The sequence below is a fragment of the Microcaecilia unicolor genome, chromosome 10, assembly GCF_901765095.1.
Source record: "Microcaecilia unicolor chromosome 10, aMicUni1.1, whole genome shotgun sequence".
NCBI classification, from domain to species: Eukaryota; Metazoa; Chordata; class Amphibia; order Gymnophiona; family Siphonopidae; genus Microcaecilia; species Microcaecilia unicolor.
Genome location: NC_044040.1, coordinates 209,864,723 through 209,885,294, shown reverse-complemented (window position 1 = coordinate 209,885,294; position 20,572 = coordinate 209,864,723). Strand labels below are relative to the sequence as shown.

Genomic DNA, 20,572 nt, shown 5'->3' with positions numbered 1-20,572 from the left:
TGTGTTTTACTTTTATGACTTTAAGTTGTAACCCACCTAGATGTATTGGATAGGTGAGATATAAATTTGATAGATAAATAAATATAAATAGGTGTTCCTGGGGGCAGGGAAGATGAGGGACCATCCCTTTTGTGTACTTAAATAGTTTCACTGATTCCAACATATATACTCTGATTTACACTTGTCTGGGATCCTTCCAGGATGCTATATTATAAAGGGACCTTGCCACATGAGTTACTTGTATAAAAGAGGTGTGATATATTGAGGGGCATAATTGAACGAAAACGTCTATCTCCATGGGCGTTTATCTCCGAGAACGGGTCCGTGAAGGGGCGGACCGAACCGTATTGTTGAAAAAAAATAGACGTCCATGTTTTATTCGACAATTTGTGAGCTGGGCGTTTTTGTTTTTCAGTGATAATGGAAAATGAAAGCGCCCAGCTCAAAAACGAATAAATCCAAGGCATTTGTTCGTGGGAGGGGCCAGGATTCATAGTGCACTGGTCCCCCTCACATGCCAGGACACCAACCGGGCACCCTAGGGGGCACTTTTACAAAAACAAAAAAAAGGTAAAAGAGCTCCCAGGTGCATAGCACCCTTCCCTTGTGTGTTGAGCCCCCCAAATCCCCCTCAAAACCCACTGCCCACAAGTCTACACCATTACTATAGCCCTAAGGGGTGAAGGGGGGCACCTACATGTGGGTACAGTGGGTTTGGGGGGGTTGGACGACTAAGCATTAAGCAGCACAATTGTAACAGGTAGGGGGGGATGGGCCTGGGTCCACCTGCCTGAAGTCCAGTGCACCCCCTAACAACTGCTCCAGGGACCTGCATACTGCTGCCAGGGAGGTGGGTATGACATTTGAGGGTGAAAATAAAAAGTTGTGAAACATCATTTTTTGTGGTGGGAGGGGGTTAGTGACCACTGGGGGAGTCAGGGGAGGTCACCCCCGATTCCCTCTGGGGGTAATCTGGTCATTTAGGGCACTTTTTGGTGCCTTATTCGTGAAAAAACAGGGTCCAGGAAAAGTGCCCTAAATTTTAGCTACAAACGCATACTTTTTTTCATTATCGGCGAAAGGCGCCCATCTCTCCTCGGCTGATAACCACGCCCCAGTTCCACCTTCGCCACGCCTCCGACATGCCCCCGTCAACTTTGTACGCTTCCGCGATGGAGTGCAGTTGAAAACGTCCAAAATCGGCTTTCCATTATACCGATTTATTCGTTTTTGTGAGATAAACATCTATCTCCCAATTTAGGTCGAAATCTAGGCGTTTTTCTCTTTCAATTATAAGGTGGATTGGCACCTATGAACCTTCCTTGCCTAAACAACTTTTCATGAAATTATCCTCTTACAAGACAAAATCAACCCTTCTGCAGAAATGCAGAAAAATGTTTTACAATTTTTTTGGTTAGCTCTACCTAAAAAAAACCCCAAATATAGTTCCAGTGCACATGATTCAATGAAAGTATATAAACAGGGATTCGCATGTGTAGTTTAGCAATTAATGACAGCGGGTAAACTTACTTGAGTAGATCAGTCACACAAGAGATGTTGGTGATGCCGGAATTGAAAGGTGCAGCCACTGAAGCCTCTTGTTCAGACAGAGAGATGCCGGCATGGGCAGTTTTCAACGCCTGAAAAATACGCTCTTTCAGATATCGCTGTACATTTACTGAGGAAAAAATTCAGCTAGTTCGTTATTTACAGTCTGGTTATACAGATAACGTTGGGGCCCTTTTCCTAAGCCATGTAGGCGACTACACGCGTCCAACATACGCCAATTTGGAACTACTGCCTGGCTACCGTGTGGCCTGGTCGGTAATTCCATTTTTTTTAATGCATGTACAATATGCGCACCAGAAAATATTTTTTATTTTCCAACGCTGGTAAAAAAAGCAACATTCAAATTAAAAACATCTGTGTGCCTTTTAAAAATTATCCCCCGGAGAGCAGGTACATCCATTTACCCCTGCTCCGAGGCAAGCATAATCCACCGGATTCTATATAGGGCGACTGAAATTGCACATGCAAATCAAGTCATATTTTGGATTTGTGCATGCAATTACAAGTCAATTAGCACCCATAATTGCCATTTAACTAACAATTATTGATACTAATTGGCATTAATTAGAATTTACGAGCACAATTTGCTAGGTGTATTCTGTAAAGTGGTGTATATAAATTCCTAATGCACGTTACCTAAAAAAGGAGGCATGGCCATGGACGTGGAATGGGCAGACCATGGGTGTTTTGAAACTCTACATGCACGGTTATAGAATACACCTGCTCCATGCCTAACTTAGGTGCTTGGCGTAAATAAACACTTCTAGAATAAGATGCAGGTCACTAGCCATATTCTATAAACTGGCTAGATGTGTTCTGTATAATATACCTAGGTGGAAATATTTTTGGCTCCGATCTTTCAGGCGCCATATATAGAATCTTGTCCAATGTGTGCATGTATATGCCAGAAAGAATAGGTGTTTTTGTACTTTATCTCTATATATAAAATGCACCTCCAACATTCTAATGAAGCCTCCATAAGTCCCAACATTCTAAATCTGTGGTGGTATAGATCAAAGTTTGCCCAAGAGTGTTTGCCCTGCCCTCGCGTCCTGCAGGCATGCAGGCAGACAGGCGGCCAGCCTGAACGTCGGAGGGAGACAGCCAGCCACCCAACCAACCAACCAACCAACCAGCCAGCCAGCCAACACACTCTCACACAGACAGCCTCACTCTATGTCACACACACACACACACACTCGCACATTCACTCTGTCTCTCTCTCTCACACAGTCACTATCACACACACTCTCTCTCAAACATACACACTATGATGAAAACCTTGCTAGCGCCCGTTTCATTGGTCTCAGAAACGGGCCTTTTTTACTAGTATATATATAATATCCCCCAGATTACATAGAGAGAGATCGAAAGATTTTTGGAGGCGCCTCTCGGATTTTTTTCCCCGGGTTTGACGCTAAGTACTCCCTTTGTCATTGGTTCTTTATATTTAGTCTTTTTCCTTGAATATTTTTATTCTTCCGACATATAATATTATACTCATTAGGCGTATTTGTTATTATCTGTACCTATAGTCAACTGAGTATTTACATATTATTACCCCACTCCATCTTTTTACTACAGACTGTTTTGGTTATTTCATTCTGTAGGTTTTTTCGGAGGAGGTGGTTGGCCCATGATAGAAGCTTTATTAGGTGTGTCCACTGAGTTGGTACCCTTGGCTACTGAGGCCCTTTGTTAAAATCATTTATGATATATCTCTTGATAATAGCACAGATACTCCTTATAGCCAATTAGAGCAAGTTCTTTTTAGTTTCTTATAGAATAATATCCCCCAGATTATATATATGGTGCTCAGATTTGCATGTCCACATTTAGGACTGTTCCCGAGATGCGTACGCAATTTAATTGGCTAACGAGTTGTTAACCATCAATGTCCATGGAATGGATCAGTCTGTCTTGAAAATCTAGATCCAGTTGGTAACATTACATCAATGATGTAAAAACTTGGTTCAGTAGGACACTAATAATCGCTTCATTTTAATTTGACAGAATTACAAAATGGAACATAGGGTAGATAGAAAATATGAAATTCAGTCTACTCACTGCACAGTCGTTTGCTCCATCTCCACACATGCCCACATAGTAACTGGAAAAGAGGAATTGTGAGGGTGGTTAAGACTGTTTTTCATCTTGACAATCATCTGACAAGGGGGCATCTTGGAACCTTCCCACTGACAACTGTTTTATTCACTACAACAGGCCACTGGTAACGTGGGGAGGATATTTGCATGGAGGAGAAAACTTACTCTAGACTTCGATAGTCTTCAATCAGAGTTGCTTTCTGTAAAGGAGAAACTCTAGCAAAGACCGTTCCATTCATCAGAATCTAGAAAAAGACAAACATCAATGTACGATCCTTTAACATATACAAACATCCTTTTATCACATTTTTTTCATATGTTTCCGCACTGATTCATAGTCTCTTGGGTCCAATATTCAAACCATGGGAGGTAGCTGGGTTGCCTCCCGCAGTCAACACCGAGCCTGGATATTCAATGGCAGGCTGTTTCCAGTGACTGGCATTGAATATTACTACTACTACTTATCATTTCTAAAGCACTACTAGACGTACGCAGCGCTGTACACTTGAAAATGAAGAGACAGTCCCTGCTCAACAGAGCTTACAATCTATTTAGGACAGACAAATAGGACAAATAAGAGATAAGGACAAAGAGTAGAACAATTCTAGAATCACAAAGAATAGCAAGATTCCAGAATCCCAAAGAGTAGCAAGATTCTGGAATCCCAAAGACTACTACTACTTATCATTTCTATAGCACTACTAAACGTACACAGCGCTGTACACTGACCATGAAGAGACAGTCCCTGCTCGACAGAGCTTTCAATCTAATTAGGACAGACAAACAGGACAAATAAGAGATAAGGGAATATTAAAGTGAGGATGATGAAATAAAGGTTCTGAACAAGTGAATAAGGGTTAGAAGTTAAAAGCAGCATCAAAAAGGTGGGCTTTTAGCTTAGATTTATCTTTGGCCACTAAGAACATAACCAGGCCATGTCGATATTCAGAACTAGCCGGGTAAGTTCATAGCGGCCAAAGATAGACCTGCTATTGATGCGGCCAGATTTGGACGCAAAACTTAGTCGACAGTGCACTGAAAATCTGCGGTTAGCTGTTTATATCACATGATATAACCAGCTACTTGCTAAGTGCTGATCAGCTTCAAATCAAAAAATGTGGAACTCAATACACCTTTGCAAAATAACAAATCTGAAAACAAATTCTTTCAATCAAACGATGATAAAATCTTTCAATCTGATAATAACAAAACACTATTTTTTACAACATTTATAAGTGGACTTACGGGGGGGGGGGAGGGAGGCCTCAGCAGTCAAAGACTATTCACTGTGGAATTCAAACATTGTCAAAACAACTCCTACAGGAGGACCACAGCCTGCCTAGTGACTCGAACAAAAAATCATCGGCAAAAAACCTCCTGAAAAATTTTTAATTTAACACATATATCAAATATCTTCAAACTCTACCTTTGTAACAACCTTCTTGCAGCCACGTATCCACAATGTAAATACGCTCATAAATGTATGTATTTAAAACTCCGAGCTGACAATAAGAGGAACACTCGCTATGATCTCAGTTTCCCCTGAAGAAGCTCCATTAGTGGTGAAGCGGGACCCCTTGGGATCGGGGCTGGGATGGAGCACTCTGAAAGCTAAGTGCTGCTAATTATGAGATTACAGATTGATGAGCGTATTTACATTGTGGATATGTGGATGCAAGAAGGGCCCCAGTGCGCAGATCTGCGATCCATGCCCAAAATTGCATGTCTAACGTTGGGTAATCTATGCATAATCCGGCAGATAACGACCACCACTGTACAGATAAGCACCTGAGGTTAGTAGACAAAGCAAAATCTTGAATTTCAGCAGTTTTGCCTGCAACATGGTTCTCTTTGCAAACTTACTTTTGGTAAATAGCTGGGGAAATAGTTCTGAAGAACTTCATAGGATTTTCCACTCAAGGCGAAATGATATTTGACTTTATCAACTTCAACATCGATACATGCATCCTATAAGAAAAACATTGTATTTTTTTTTTGTTACATTTGTACCCTGCACTTTTTCCCACTCATGGCAGGCTCAATGCAGCAGGCAATGGAGGGTTAAGTGACTCGCCCAGAGTCACAAGGAGCTGCCTGTGCCGGGAATTGAACTCAGTTCCTCAGGACCAAAGTCCACCACCCTAACCACTAGGCCACTCCTCCACTGTTGCTACTATTTGAGATTCTACATGGAATGTTGCTATTCCACTAGCAACATTCCATGTAGAAGTCGGCCCTTGCAGATCACCAATGTGGCCGCGCAGGCTTCTGCTTCTGTGAGTCTGATGTCCTGCACGTACGTGCAGGACGTCAGACTCACAGAAACAGAAGCCTGCGCATCCTTCTACATGGAATGTTGCTAGTGGAATAGCAACATTCCATGCAGAATCTCCAATAGTAGCAACATTCCATGTAGAATCTCCAATATTATCGATTTTATTTTTGTTACATTTGTACCCTGCGCTTTCCCACTCTTGGCAGGCTCAATGTGGCTTACATGGGGCAATGGAGGGTTAAGTGACTTGCCCAGAGTCACAAGGAGCTGCCTGTGCCAGGAATCAAACTCAGTTCCTCAGGACCAAAGTCCACCACCCTAACCACTAGGCCACTCCTCCACTGTTGCTACTATTTGAGATTCTATTCCACTAGCAACATTCCATGTAGAAGTCGGCCCTTGCAGATCACCAATGTGGCCGCGCAGGCTTCTGCTTCTGTGAGTCTGACGTGCAGGACGTCAGACTCACAGAAACAGAAGCCTGCACAGCCTTCTACATGGAATGTTGCTAGTGGAATAGCAACATTCCATGTAGAATCTCCAATAGTAGCAACATTCCATGTAGAATCTCCAATACTAGCAACATTCCATGTGGAATCTCCAATAGTAGCAACATTCCATGTAGAATCTCCAATAGTATCTATTTTATTTTTGTTACATTTGTACCCTGCGCTTTCCCACTCATGGCAGGCTCGATGCGGCTTACATGGGGCAATGGAAGGTTAAGTGACTTGCCCAAAGTCACAAGGAGCTGCCTGTGCCAGGAATTGAACTCAGTTCCTCAGGACCAAAGTCCACCACCCTAACCACTAGGCCACTCCTCCACTATTGATAAATGTGTGGGTGGGGCATTAGTTTTTAAGACTAGGGGGTCCTGCGGAAGCGGCAGGGGCTGTTTTTCCCGCATGCCAGAGCCCTTTTTACCGCTGCAAGTAAAAAGCCCCTTAAAAAGATGGCCATGTGGTAAGACTACTCTTATCGTATGGCCATGCGGGCAGGCGGATGCACTTATCTATTGAAGTGGCACGAAGGGCTCCCGCAGCAACTTGGCAGTAACCGGGCAGAGCATGGCGATGCCAGATTAGCGCTGCGCTATTCAATTTTAAAATATTTTCTGGTGCAGCGGAAATGGCGTGTGCTAAAGCCAGAACTACCATCGGCAGCCACATTGGGCCGATGGTCGTTCCGGGATAGCATGCGGTAAGCCTGCATTGGACTTACCAACACTTTGTAAAAGGGCCCCTTGAAGAAGGGGTATTTGAACAGTGATAAGAAAAGCTATAATAAGTCAGAAAAAGGCCCACTGAACTAGCATCCTGTCTCTAACAGTGGCCTTTCAGGGTCACCAGAGCACCAGAAAGATCCTTAAAAGATGTCTCCTAACTCTCTTCAAGGAACAAGCAATGGTTTATCTGGCTAATAGGTTTTTATGGACTTTTCCTCCAAGAACTTCTCCAATACCTCTTTTAAACCCTGCTATGTTAGTTAATTTGACCGTTAACTCTGGCAACGGATTCCACAAGTGCTTTTACTGATGTGACAAGACACTCACATTGTTCTAATGTTAATACATAGACCTAATACTGTGTGCATGTATTTGGATCAGTGGCGTAGCTAGGGGGGCGCCAGGGAAGCCGCCACTCCCCCAAACGGAGTTCTGCCTGCGCCTATTTTTTTCTCAACGTGTTGCATTGAAAATGTGCGCCGGTGCCGGCAGAAGTCCGCTCTCGTGCCGCTTTCGCTCTCCCCGCGCCGTCAACCTGGCTCCGCTTCTGATTTGGACACAAGGCCGTAGCTACCTATTTGCGACTGGAGCAGCTAAACAGAGCGCAAGGGAGGCTGGGGTACCAAAATTGTGCCTAATTCATTGGCTTCCCTTGCTGATGTCATGCAAGTGGGCGGGGCAGGAGCACAATGGGAGTGGTTGGACTCATGCTGTACTGTTGTGTAGGGCATATTTGCGGCTTGTGATGGCTCCAGTTTGGACATAAATACATTTGGGACTTTTGCTCAGTGTGTTATTTCACCCAAAAGCACCAATTTGTCAGTTCCAACACTTGTCTTGTTTGCTTTTCCAATTTCTTTAAAGTGCACCAGAAGAAATTTGCCATAGAGGTAAAAACTAATGATCAAGATGTTATGTATTATTTATTAGGATTTATTTACTGCCTTTGTGAAGGAATTTACTCGGGGCGGTGTACAGTAAGAATAGATCAAACATGAGCAATAGGCAAATAGAGCAGTAAAAATATTTGAACAACAATACAAAGTATGGCATGGTATACTACTTGTAGAAACAGGGAAAAAGCAAACCACGATAATAACAATTCTATCAACCAATAGTGTTTGCAAGATTAGTTTGCGGGTGTATCCCCAGAACCAAATAATTATGCAAATTGGAACCTCAAATCTCCAGATAGGGAAAAATACAAACGTATTGAAACACCACTGTCTGCTTAGGAGTCCATTACTATCATCGGTTCCAGTAAGGAAAAAAAGAGAGGAAAACCAATCACACGCAAAAACTCACTCTGAGTGCTAGGGGGTGTGTACAGGGGGGGGGGGGGGGGCGTGCAGCCTATAACATCTATTTGAGCAAGATACAGTATATTTCACTTTAGTTTGGTGTTTGGTGTGCCCCACTTAGTGTGTATAAGGAAAAAAGGTTTTAAAAAAAAAAAAATCATTCGTTTTTCTCACTCAGAGTGAGTTTTTGCGTTTGATTGGTTTTCCTCTCTTTTTTTCCTTACTGGAACCGATGATAGTAATGGACTCCTAAGCAGACAGTGGTGTTTCAATACGTTTGTATTTTTCCCTATCTGGAGATTTGAAGTTCCAATTTGCATAATTATTTGGTTCTGGGGATACACCCGCAAACTAATCTTGCAAACACTATTGGTTGATAGAATGGTATACTATTTGCAATGACAACACACACATGTACTAGAACATTATAATTGGTAGTGAAGGGTAAGGCAAAGTTGTAACATATAGATGAGTAAGAAAATAGGACGTATTAGAAAGTAAGGTGATTGATTTGAAAAACGTTATCAAGTACATTGAAAGCAAGGATCGGGAGAGGAAGTATGTTGGGTCATTAGATGACCAAAGAATGAAAGGCGTGAGTATACAGAAAGGAGTGCCCTAGCGGTTAATGCAGCAGACTTTGATCCTGTGAAGCTGGGTTCAATTCCCACGGCAGCTCCTTGTGACTCTGAGCAAGTCACTTAGCACTCCATTGCCCCAGGTACAAAATAAGTACTTGTATGTAAAATGTAAACTGCTTTGATTATACCCCTATGTTTTCTAGCCTTGCCCTAGGGTAGACCAAACAGGCGCTAAGCAATACCACGGGCCACAAAGCCCCGAACACTCAGGACAATCAACGAGCACCACCAGAAAAGGGAGATAGACCACTCAGGCGGGCTGCAAGACCGATCCGGAACCCACTCATGCAGTGTGCAAGCGTACGGGCCTCAAGGCCGAACTGGAACTGAATCATACACTAGGGAAGGGAAAAGAACAACGAGGGGTCCCCGAAGGAACTGGAGCTCAAGCAATGCATACAGCGCTAGCCATACAGTCTACGGCCAGAGAGAGAGAATACAAACAAAGGCTACACAGAAACTCAGGTAGCGGAGGGCAAAGCCTACAGGGAAAAAGGAAAGCTAGAGACAGAATGGGACACTATAGACACGGACTCTACAATGGCTAAACAGGAGAAATGGGCTGAAGGAAAAGGCTGCTTTCAAATAAGGACAGGAAAGAAGCAGGCACACAAGAGTACAGAAAGGGATAAGGCAGACACCAGAGAAAGGCTGCCTAACAGAGGCAGTGCTCCCAGAAGGCAAATACCTAGCACTGCACATAAAGGGTTAACACTGAGTAAAGGGAAACTTAAACAAACAGGAACGAGCTTTGGACAGAAACACTGCCTAACAGAGGCAGGACTTACAGAAGGCAAATACCAAGCTCTGCACATAAAGGGTTAACACTGAGGAAAGGGAAACTAAACAAACAAAGCAGGAAGGAGCTTACCACAGACAACAACACTAGAGCCAGGCAGGGAGAAACCAGGCAGAGGACAGAGCCAAGTGCAGTGCAGTGAAGCAATCAAGGGCACGCTGGTAACAACCAGCACACACAGAAACCACAAGCAACGAGAAGAGCAAGCAAACTCCACAGAATACACGCTGTGCCACAAGCACAGATTGAGTGAGGGAACCAGGCTCAGCTGACAGGAATTAACGCTAGAGCATCTGCTGTAGGGAGAGGTAAGTTTAAATAGGTCTGACTTCTGACGTCTGCTCAATCCCTGACAAGCGAGTCCCAGTCATTCCCCTGCCTGTCTCAGTAGAATAATAACAGGTGCGTGATCTGTGCCCAAATCTTATGCAAGTCTTGGAAATGGGAGCATGGGAATGGGAGGGTCATGGGTGTTTCAGGGTGGAGCATGGGCGTGGATTTCAATTACACACGCAATTATGGAATGAGGGGGTTCCACAAGCAAATTAAAGCAGGGTCATTGGCACCACGTTTTCTTTATTGCAAATGGATATGCCCAAATTTATGAACAACCCCTGCGCTCAACGCTATTCCATAAACCATGCCTAACTTTACATGGTAACATAGTAGATGACGGCAGAGAAAGACCTGCACGGTCCATCCAGCCTGCCCAGCAAGATAAACTCACATGTGCTACTTTATGTGTATACCTGACCTTGATTTGTATCTGCCATTTTCAGGGCACAGACCATAGAAGTCTGCCCAGCACTAGCCCCGCCTCCCAACCACTAGCCCCTCCTCCCACCACTGGCTCTGCCACCCAATCTCGGCTAAGCTTCTGAACTTTCTGAACTTTAGGTGCGGCTTATAGAATTGCGCTTAAGCGGGTTTATTTGGCTCCCATCTTTTAGGCACAATTTATAGAATTCACCCCTACAAGACCATCTATCGCTATCTTTAAACGCACTCTGTCCAATGTCATCTATATAATATGTAGGCCAGGTAACGCTTACATTGAACTGAAGATCAGTCTTTTCAGAATATTCCATTAAACGCCAAGTAATGGATGCCTGAGTATGGTCATTAGGCTCGTGTGCCTCAACTAAAACCACTTTGCCATTCTCAGGGATCATTCCAGATGTTTTCGCCACCGTAGCAGCTGTCTGAATGTTGTCACCTAGAACAGAATCGAATACACAAAAAGCTTCATCATCCAGGCTAATGAACTTCCTCCCTCACTCCCCTTGTCCTGTGCGGATTATGTATCAGCCCTGGCATGTGAGACAGCAAGAGACACTCAGGAATATCAATACATATCAAAGCAAGAAACGTGCACCGATGCATTCCTTTCAAAATGTTGCCCTGCAAACTAAAGGTGGAGAGGGTCATTTTCGGAGGGCGTTTAACTGGGTAAATAGTGATTAAGGGCTGGATTCAGTGAATGACACCCAAAAAAGGCTTCCAGCAGTGGTGTAGACAAGGGTGGGCCCAGGCCCACCCACTTTGGGCTCAGGCCCACCCAGTAGCAGCACACTTATGATGTGACTGGCAGGGATCCCCAAGCCCCATCAGCCGAAAACTCCCAACAACTGTCCCTTCTGCATACCTTGTAAATAGCAAACCTTCGCCTGCAGCGAGCAGCGACTGATACATACTGCTCGCACCGGCCCCACAGCCTTCCCTCTGATGTATTCCCACCTACGCAGAAACAGGAAGTTGTATCAGAGGGAAGTCTGTGGGGCCAACATGAGCAGTGTGTATTAGTTGCTGCTCGCTGCCGGTGAAAATCTGCTGTTTAAAGGGTATGCGAGGGAGGGGGGATATTTGAGAGACCATATGGCTTGCAGGCGAGAGAGGGAGAGACCAAATCACTTGTAGGACAAGGCGGAGTTCTTCTGCCCACCCATCTTGGGCCCAGACCCACCCAAATTTGGGTGTCTGGCTACGCCCCTGGCTTCCAGTGCTTCTGTATAAAGGGGGCTCCGTGATAAGCGCTTTATGGAATAACATCGGGCACCGAATTCCATGTCCAACGTTGAGCGCGAGGACTTACGGCATCTGAAACCAGGTGCAAATCCTGGCACACAAGTTGAACGCGCATCCACAGTATTCTGTAATACTGCGCACAAATGTCCAGAATGCCCCAACTCGCCCATGCCTCAACGCCCCCTTTGCAGTTGTGCACAAATGCACTTAGGAGTTATCCTGTAAGAGGGTGCATAAGTGTATTTCCATGCAAATCTGCCATTTTAGCCCCCCCAAAATGTGGGAAAATTCCCCAGCTAACAGTGGAGCCCTTTTACAAAGGCGCATTAGTTGCTATGCACGTTCAGCACCCCCAGCGGTAATTTCAGATCTGGCGCTTACCCATACCACTTGGGTGAGTTATTTATTTATTTCATCCTATGCACGCAAACCGTTTCTGGTGGTAATCAGCACTTTGCATGCGCCGACTGGTCACAGCACGTATAGCAAATGAGTCCTTACTGCTAGATCAACAGGTGGCGTTAAGGGCTCAGGCCAGTTTTAGGAGTGCGCTGGTTTCAGTTTCACCTCACGCCCTTTTGCTGTCTTGTTTAAAAAAAAAAGCCCTTTTCTGCAGACGCGGTAAAAACTGGCCCAGTGTGCACCCAATGCACAAGCCTACACTACTGCAGGCCACTTTTTACCGTGGCTTAGCAAAAGGACTCCAGTATGTATTAGAGATCAATATACTACCCATACCTTTAGCTGGATAATATGTAGATTGACCCTGGATCATGATAAGCATTAGGGCTGGACAGTGACGTTCCTAGGGTGGCTGACATCTGGGGCGGACCGCCGATGTACCCCCCCCTTAGTGCAGCGTGACCCACCCAACGAAAGGATACCTCCCCCCGGTGAAGGACACCCCCTCGGGTGCATTTTTACCTGCTGGGGGGGGGGTGCTGCGCGCCTGTCGGCTTCGCTCGTTCCATGCTCCCTCTGCCCCAGAACAGGAAGTAGCCTGTTCCGGGGCAGAGGGAGCACGGAACGAGCGGAGCCGACAGGCGCGCGGCACCCCCCCCCCCCCCAGCGGCGTACACCTGGGGTGGACCGCCCCCCCCCCCCCCCCCCCCCCCCCCGGTACGCCACTGGGGCTGGAAAGTTAATTATTCATATTTAAAATTTAGAGCATTATTTTGTATGGAAAAGTACCTGAGAAAGCAAATCCCCATGGGCGTTTGCTCCCAATCAGTTTTCAAATGGAGAGAATACTCATATTCCCCCCTTTGAAAACTGGCAAAAAGTACATTTGAAAACTGCAACTTGGAAGAACGTGATTTCTCTTCTTTTAATCTACCTCAAAATGGCTGAAGCATTATCCTTGAAGTTTCGGTGTCTGCCTACCTGTGAGCATCACAATCCTTATATTAGCAGCATTAAGTTCTGTCAAGATACCGACAGTCTCGGGCTTTAAACGATTTTCCAAGATTAAAAATCCAAGAAATTGTAGTTCAGATTCCACATTCTCCCTTAAGAGGTGCAAATGGAATAAAATTAATACAACACTGACTGGATCCACAGGTAGACTTTGCTTTGACAGTATATTTACTGTGTTATTCAATGTTAGACAAAGAAAGGTTACAGCAAACCCATTTTGTGAATAAATAGTAATAGAAATTATTAACCCTTCAAATTGATTTCATACTTTCTTATATTAAGGCAATGCTTCTTAACCTTCTCCTAGAGGCAAACCTATTTAGTCAGGTTTTTTAGGATTACCCCATGAGATAGACTTGTATACAATGGTTCTCCAATATATGCAAATTTATCTCATGCATACGCAAATGTGATAATCCTGAAAACCAATCTGGTTAGGCATGTCTCAAGAAGAGGGTTGAGGATTACTGCATTAAGGGGATAACTTTACATCTTAAACCTGTAGCGTATGTGTAAAAATGGTTTGTTCAGACCAGTGCGTTTTTTCTAGCAAAAAAAGGTGCTGGTACTCAAATGCTAGGCCACCCTTCACGGGTGGGGTGATCACTGACCAGCTCATTTTTGAAAAAGAAGGGCGCCCATCTTTCGACACAAATCGGGAGATGGGCGCCCTTCTCGCAAGGCTGCCCAAATCTGCATAATCAAAAGCCGATTTTTTGACACCCTCGACGGCTTTCCATCGCGGGGACGACCAAAGTTCACGGGGGCGTGTCGGCAGGGTAGCAAAAGCGGGGCTGGGGCGTGATTAGGAGATGGGCGCCCTCGGCCGATAAGGGAAAAAAGAAGGGCGGCCCTGACGAGCACTTGGCCGACTTTACTTGGTCCATTGTTTTTCATGACTGATCCAAAATGATACCAAGATAGTACCACTAGAGGTCATGTTTCCCTATATAGGCTTTATGATGATGAAACAGGTCAATTAAATCAATGGCTATTCTGCCCTAAACTCCCAGTAGTATGAGCCATAGAGATGTTGTGTTTGAAATAGACAACCAAACAAGGATTCTGCATCATAGCTTTCTTACCTTGTTAAACTCTCCACACCATTATGTTGTCCTGGCTCAATAGCTTTGTATGCCAGGCCAATGACTCTGAAACCTTGAAATGTATAAAGTTCGAGTTGACTTGAAAAATCACCCGGAACTGTCAAGAAAAGAATAAGGAGAATTATCAGCAGGCAAAAACCATGAGATCCATCTAGTCTGTTCATTACCTCTTCCAGTGCTACTGACGTACTGGATCTTGCCTTGACTTCTCCACAGCTAAGCCCTCACCTCAAACATCGAAGAGTCCATGTTATAACCAATTATTATTTTAACTCAAATCCTCCAAAATCTCTAAAGTAACCCAATACAGTAAAACAGGGGTCTGAACTCATACACAACTGGTAAAGGAACAGCAGTCACATCTAAACAGTGCTCCAAACCACTTTTTCTCTGTAACAATTATAACAAACTAAGAATAGGTGTCTATACTTCAAATATTGGCTGTATTGTAAAATGATTGTACTTATTGCCTACGTAATCTCAATTGTTAGCCACATTGAACTAGAGTATAACTTGGGATAATGTGGGGTATAAATGTCTTAAATAACCCCAGTTTCTATATATTTATTTAACTGCCTAGGGGTAACTGCCCAATATGTTTTAGCAAACAAGCCTTTTATGAGGTGTCATATCAAAGGCTTAAGAAACCCAACCTGAAACTTCAAATCAACCCATGAACTAAAACAAAGGATTCTAAGCGTGAAGCCAATATTGATGCACCATTGTTTGATTTGAGAATCCAACATAACAGCCAAAGAAACACAATGAGAAATTATATTTTTAAGGTGGTGTAGGAAGAGAAGTTTCAGTACCTGTTTCTGGTTTGCAAAATCTGGCAACCATTTCTGGAGCTCCCTTCATGTACACAACAAGCTTTTCTTCTCCGATTGCTTGAGTAATAACAGCCATGCGCTGCAAGGACGAGGAGAAGGGGTACTGGTTGAGAACGGTAATCCCTTTCACCGAGTCCTATGGAGAAAACAAAGTAAAAAGTAAATGCCAGGAATTATTAGGTCCTAATTTTTGATATGAAGCACTGTTTTGAGCACTTTATTTGAAGATGTCTTTATTGGAAATATTTATAATTGCAATGATACAACATTTGACTAGACAGATATAAGAAGAAACAGTCACACATCCAACTAATGTAAGCGAAGGTCAAAAATCCGATACTTATTATTATTATTATTATTATTAGCATTTGTATAGCGCTACCAGACGCATGCAGCGCTGAACACCTGACACAAAGAGACAGTCCCTGTCCAAAAGAGCTTACAATCTAAATAATACAGACAGACAAGACAGTTACAGGTGAGGGAAGTAATGGGTGAGAAGGAACAAGGGGAGGGCAATTGTGGCTAGGAGCCAAAAGCAGTAGTGAAAAGGTGGGTTTTCAGCATAGATTTGAAAACAGGTAGAGATGGGGCTACACATATAGGTCCAGGAAGTCTATTCCAGGCATATGGTGCTGCGAGAGAAAAAGAGCGAAGCCTGGAGTTAGCAGTGGAGGAGAAGGAGGACGACAAGAGAGATTTGTCAAGCGAGCGGAGTTCACGGGGAGGAATGTAGGGAGAGATGAGAGCGGAGAGGTAATGGGGGGGGGGGGGCTGCAGAGTGGATTCATTTAAAGGTCAGTACGAGAAGTTTAAACTGAATGCGGAAGCAGACAGGGAGCCAGTGAAGTGACTTGAGGAGCGGGCTAGTGTGGGTATAACGGTTCTGGCGGAAAACAAGTCGTGCCGCAGAATTTTGGACAGTTTGGAGAGGAGAGAGATGGCTGAGCGGAAGACCAGTGAGAAGTAAATTGCAATAGTCCAAGCGAGAGGCAACAAGGGTGTCTATGAACTATTTTTTTTGGGGGGGGGGAGAGGGGTCATGGATTTGATTAATATACCGCCTTTCTGTACTACAACCAAAGTGGCTACACATTATTTAAACACTTCCTACCCCGTTTCCCTTCCCTCGTATTCTATCTACATTGTAGTTCTACCCTTCTTCCCTTTTGGTCATGTCCTGCCATCATCTACTTTTATGTTATGTTATATTTTATTTAATTTCTATGTACGTTTAGTATGTTAATAATGCCTTCTGTTATATTACTATCTTGTATTCCATTACCATGCATCCCCAAATCCTCCTGTAACACCAAATGTCTACTCCCCTCTCATTTCCACTATCCATGATGAATTGTAAGCCACATTGAGCCTGCAAAGAGGTGGGAAAATGTTGGATACAAATGCAATAAATAAATAAATAAATAAAATAAATAAATAAATAAATAAGCCACCTAGACATCTATTTGATGTGTGGGATAGAAAATTTTTAATAAACTTGGAACTTACTTTTCTGTCCCTAGTGGGCTCATAATCTAACTTTTGTATTTGGGGTTAAGTGACTTGCCCAGAGTCACAAGCAGCTGCAGGGGGAATCGAATCCAGTTCCCCAGGTTCTTAGCCCACTGAGCTAACCATTAGGCTACTCCTCCACTGGGACTGTGGCTATTAAATTCCCGCTCCCTGTGCATAAAGTTGATTTAGGGGCTCATTTTCAAAACAGAGAAATGTCCAAAAAGCGGCAAGCACATGAACCTTTTTTGGTCCAAAACGTCCAAATTGCTTTTTTTTTTTTAAACACATTTTTAAGACTTTTTCTCTGCAGTTTGTCTGCAATGTGTCCAAATCACAAGGGGGTGCATTGGAGGGGGGGAGTTGGGCAGGATTTGGGTGTTCCCAAAACTTGGACGGTTTTCTGCCATAATGGACTTGAAGGACACATCTGTTTCAGAGGAAATCCTTCTCTTGTTTTTTTCGGTTTGCTCAACAGAGCGCGAGCACCTCCGTTTCACTATACGCTTCTTCGGGAGACAAACTGTCAGCATTACATTCTTAGTGTCCCGATAGAGTACCTACAAGTCCAACCCCATGTTGTTTTCAGACAATCCAAAACATGGCTGTTCATATCTTAACTCATGCCACCAGTTTTGATCTTATCACGTCTCTCCTTATCCAGCAACACTAGCTTCCCATCTTCTCTCGCATCCATTATAAAATTCTTGCTCTTACCCACAAGGTTTTTTTACTCGGGCATCTCATCATACCTGTCCTCTTCCATCAATCCCTATACTCTGACCAGAATTCTCCGTTCCCTTAATGATAATCGTTTATGGATTCTTCCCCTGAAGGAAGCTCACTATCCTGCTTATAATCGAAAGAGAAAAACGCCCAAGTTCCGTCCTAAATCGGGAGATGGACGTTTATCTCACAAAAACGAATAACGCGGTATAATCGAAAGCCGAACTTGGACGTTTTCAACTGCACTCCATCGCGGAAGCGTACAAAGTTGACGGGGGCGTGTCGGAGGCATGGTGAAGGCGGGACTGGGGCATGGTTATCACCTGAACAGAGATGGGCGCCTTTCGCCGATAATGGAAAAAAAGTATGCGTTTGTAGCTAGAATTTAGGGCACTTTTCCTGGACCCTGTTTTTTCACGAATAAGGCCTCAAAAAGTGCCCTAAATGACCAGATTACCCCCAGAGGGAATCGGGGATGACCTCCCCTGACTCCCCCAGTGGTCACTAACCCCCTCCCACCACAAAAAATGATGTTTCACAACTTTTTATTTTCACCCTCAAATGTCATACCCACCTCCCTGGCAGCAGTATGCAGGTCCCTGGAGCAGTTGTTAGGGGGTGCAGTGGACTTCAGGCAGGTGGACCCAGGCCCATTCCCCCCCCCTACCTGTTACAATTGTGCTGCTTAATGCTTAGTCGTCCAACCCCCCCAAACCCACTGTACCCACATGTAGGTGCCCCCCTTCACCCCTTAGGGCTATAGTAATGGTGTAGACTTGTGAGCAGTGGGTTTTGAGGGGGATTTGGGGGGGCTCAACACACAAGGGAAGGGTGCTATGCACCTGGGAGCTCTTTTACCTTTTTTTTGTTTTTGTAAAAGTGCCCCCTAGGGTGCCCGGTTGGTGTCCTGGCATGTGAGGGGGACCAGTGCACTACGAATCCTGGCCCCTCCCACGAACAAATGCCTTGGATTTATTCATTTTTGAGCTGGCCCTTTCATTTTCCATTATCGCTGAAAAGCAAAAACGCCCAGCTCACAAATTGTCGAATAAAACATGGACGTCTATTTTTTTTTTTTTTCGAAAATACGTTTCGGTCCACCCCTTCATGGACCCGTTCTCGGAGTTAAACGCCCATGGAGATAGACGTTTTCATTCGATTATGCCCCTTCACGCTTCTACTAGAGAACATTCATTCTCTTGGCAAGCTCCATGACTTTGGAATTCCCTTCCCTCCACAATCCGTTGTGAGCGCTCTTACACTTAAATTTAAAATATTACTAAAGACGCATTTATTTGAAATAGCCTATGCTGTTCAGAACCAATCCCTATGCAAAAAACAGGAGTACCAAAGTTCCAAATAGAGACTGAACTAGACAAAGGGAACTATAAACAATTCAAAATTTGCTTCCAAAAAAATTAGGAAAAAGAACAGGGAGGATTAAGCATGGGCTGCATAACATAGCCGAGCACATACTCTGTGAGAAAATGCCATACAATACATCATTATTCCCCCTGAAACATTTTGCAATATTTTTAAAATTGTTTTAAACATTTTTTTATATATTTTTAATCGATTTTCAATATGTAAAACAAAATAGTTCCCAATGAATATAACAAGTCTGCAAAATGATGACGTTTCTGCCTGCTACCAAATAGTGTGAATTCAAATTTGCAACACTTAAGTCCATAGAATTTTAGATTATTATTTATTTAGATTTTGCTCACACCTTTTTCAGTAGTAGCTCAAGGTGAGTTACATTCAGGTACTCTGGATATTTCTCTGTCCCAGGAGAGCTCACAATCTAAGTTTGTACCTGAGGCAATGGAGGGTTAAGTGACTTGCCCAAGATCACAAGGAGCAGCAGTGGGATTTGGACCGGCCACCTCTGGATGGCAAAACCAGTGCTCTAACCACTAGGCCACTCCTCCACTCCTGAAATATCATCCAATGGAGCTCTAAAGTCTAAAGGTCAGCTAGAATCATCACTTATCTTTCTGCTGTAAAAACTTCCTACAGAGCACCCTGTTTCAGAAATTCCTTTGCCAGGGATGCTGGTGCTACAGATTTCTCCAGTGTCTCAAAGTAAAGTAGCGGACTCCATCTCCAACCAGGTTACCCGTGTGCAGAAGATGGAGGAGTTTCAGATGGTCAAGGAAGACATCATGGTGCCACATGGGTAACCTGGTTGGAGTTGAAGTCCACTACTTTACATTGAGACATTGGAGAAATTTGCAGCACCATTATCCCTGACGAAGGAGTTTCCGAAACAGGGTGCTTTGCAGGACGTTTTTACAGCAGACAGATAAGTGATGATTCTAGTTGACTTTAAGAGCCCTGTTTATTAAGTCGTGCTGTAGGCGTGCTAACCTGGAAAATCTCAAAAGTAAATACAAATTTGTCTCACTTCCAGGGATAAGCAATAACTTTCCTCTGGTCTAACTGGTAATCAATTTATGGACTTTTAATCCAGGAACTTTCCCAAACCTCTTTTGTACACTTGACCACATTCTCTGGCAACCAGTTCCACTGTTTAATATAAGCTCTGGATAACAAGAGATGCTGCTCTTTATAACATAGTAACATAGTAGATGACGGCAGAAAAAGACCTGCACGGTCCATCCAGTCTGCCCAAGAAGATAAATTCATATGTGCTACTTTTTTATTTGTACTGTCCTCTTCAGGGCACAGACCGTATAAGTCTGTACAGCCCTATCCCCGCCTCCCAACCACCAGCCCTGCCTCCCACCACCGGCTCTGGCATAGACCGTATAAGTCTGCCCAGCACTATCCCCACTGCCCAACCACCAGCCCCGGCACAGACCGTATAAGTCTGCCCAGCACTAGCCCCGCCTCCCAACCACCAGCTCTGCCACCCATTCTAGGCTAAGCTCCTGAGGATCCCTTCCTTCTGCACAGGATTCCCTTTATAAATGTTCTTTTGAATATGGGTCCTCTGAGATTTATTTTACAGTAGATGCTATTGAAGATTTTGTGGGGTCTATCCTTTATAATATAAGGAAACTCCTGTTCTACTAC

General features: G+C 44.0%; 1 protein-coding gene across 2 annotated transcripts in view; it reads right to left on the bottom strand.

Moving 5' to 3' along the window:
- LOC115478934 (probable cation-transporting ATPase 13A4) overlaps window positions 1-20,572 on the bottom strand; it is a 115,458-nt gene that overhangs the window by 19,644 nt on the left and 75,242 nt on the right. For both annotated transcript variants that reach the window (XM_030216590.1, XM_030216591.1), the window contains exons 16-23: window positions 15,275-15,431; window positions 14,442-14,559; window positions 13,324-13,448; window positions 10,968-11,131; window positions 5,538-5,642; window positions 3,840-3,919; window positions 3,637-3,679; window positions 1,531-1,640 (exon numbers count right to left, since the gene is read on the bottom strand). In XM_030216590.1, coding sequence (XP_030072450.1) covers window positions 1,531-1,640; window positions 3,637-3,679; window positions 3,840-3,919; window positions 5,538-5,642; window positions 10,968-11,131; window positions 13,324-13,448; window positions 14,442-14,559; window positions 15,275-15,431 — 902 coding nt within the window. The remainder of the gene's footprint in view (window positions 1-1,530; window positions 1,641-3,636; window positions 3,680-3,839; window positions 3,920-5,537; window positions 5,643-10,967; window positions 11,132-13,323; window positions 13,449-14,441; window positions 14,560-15,274; window positions 15,432-20,572) is intronic.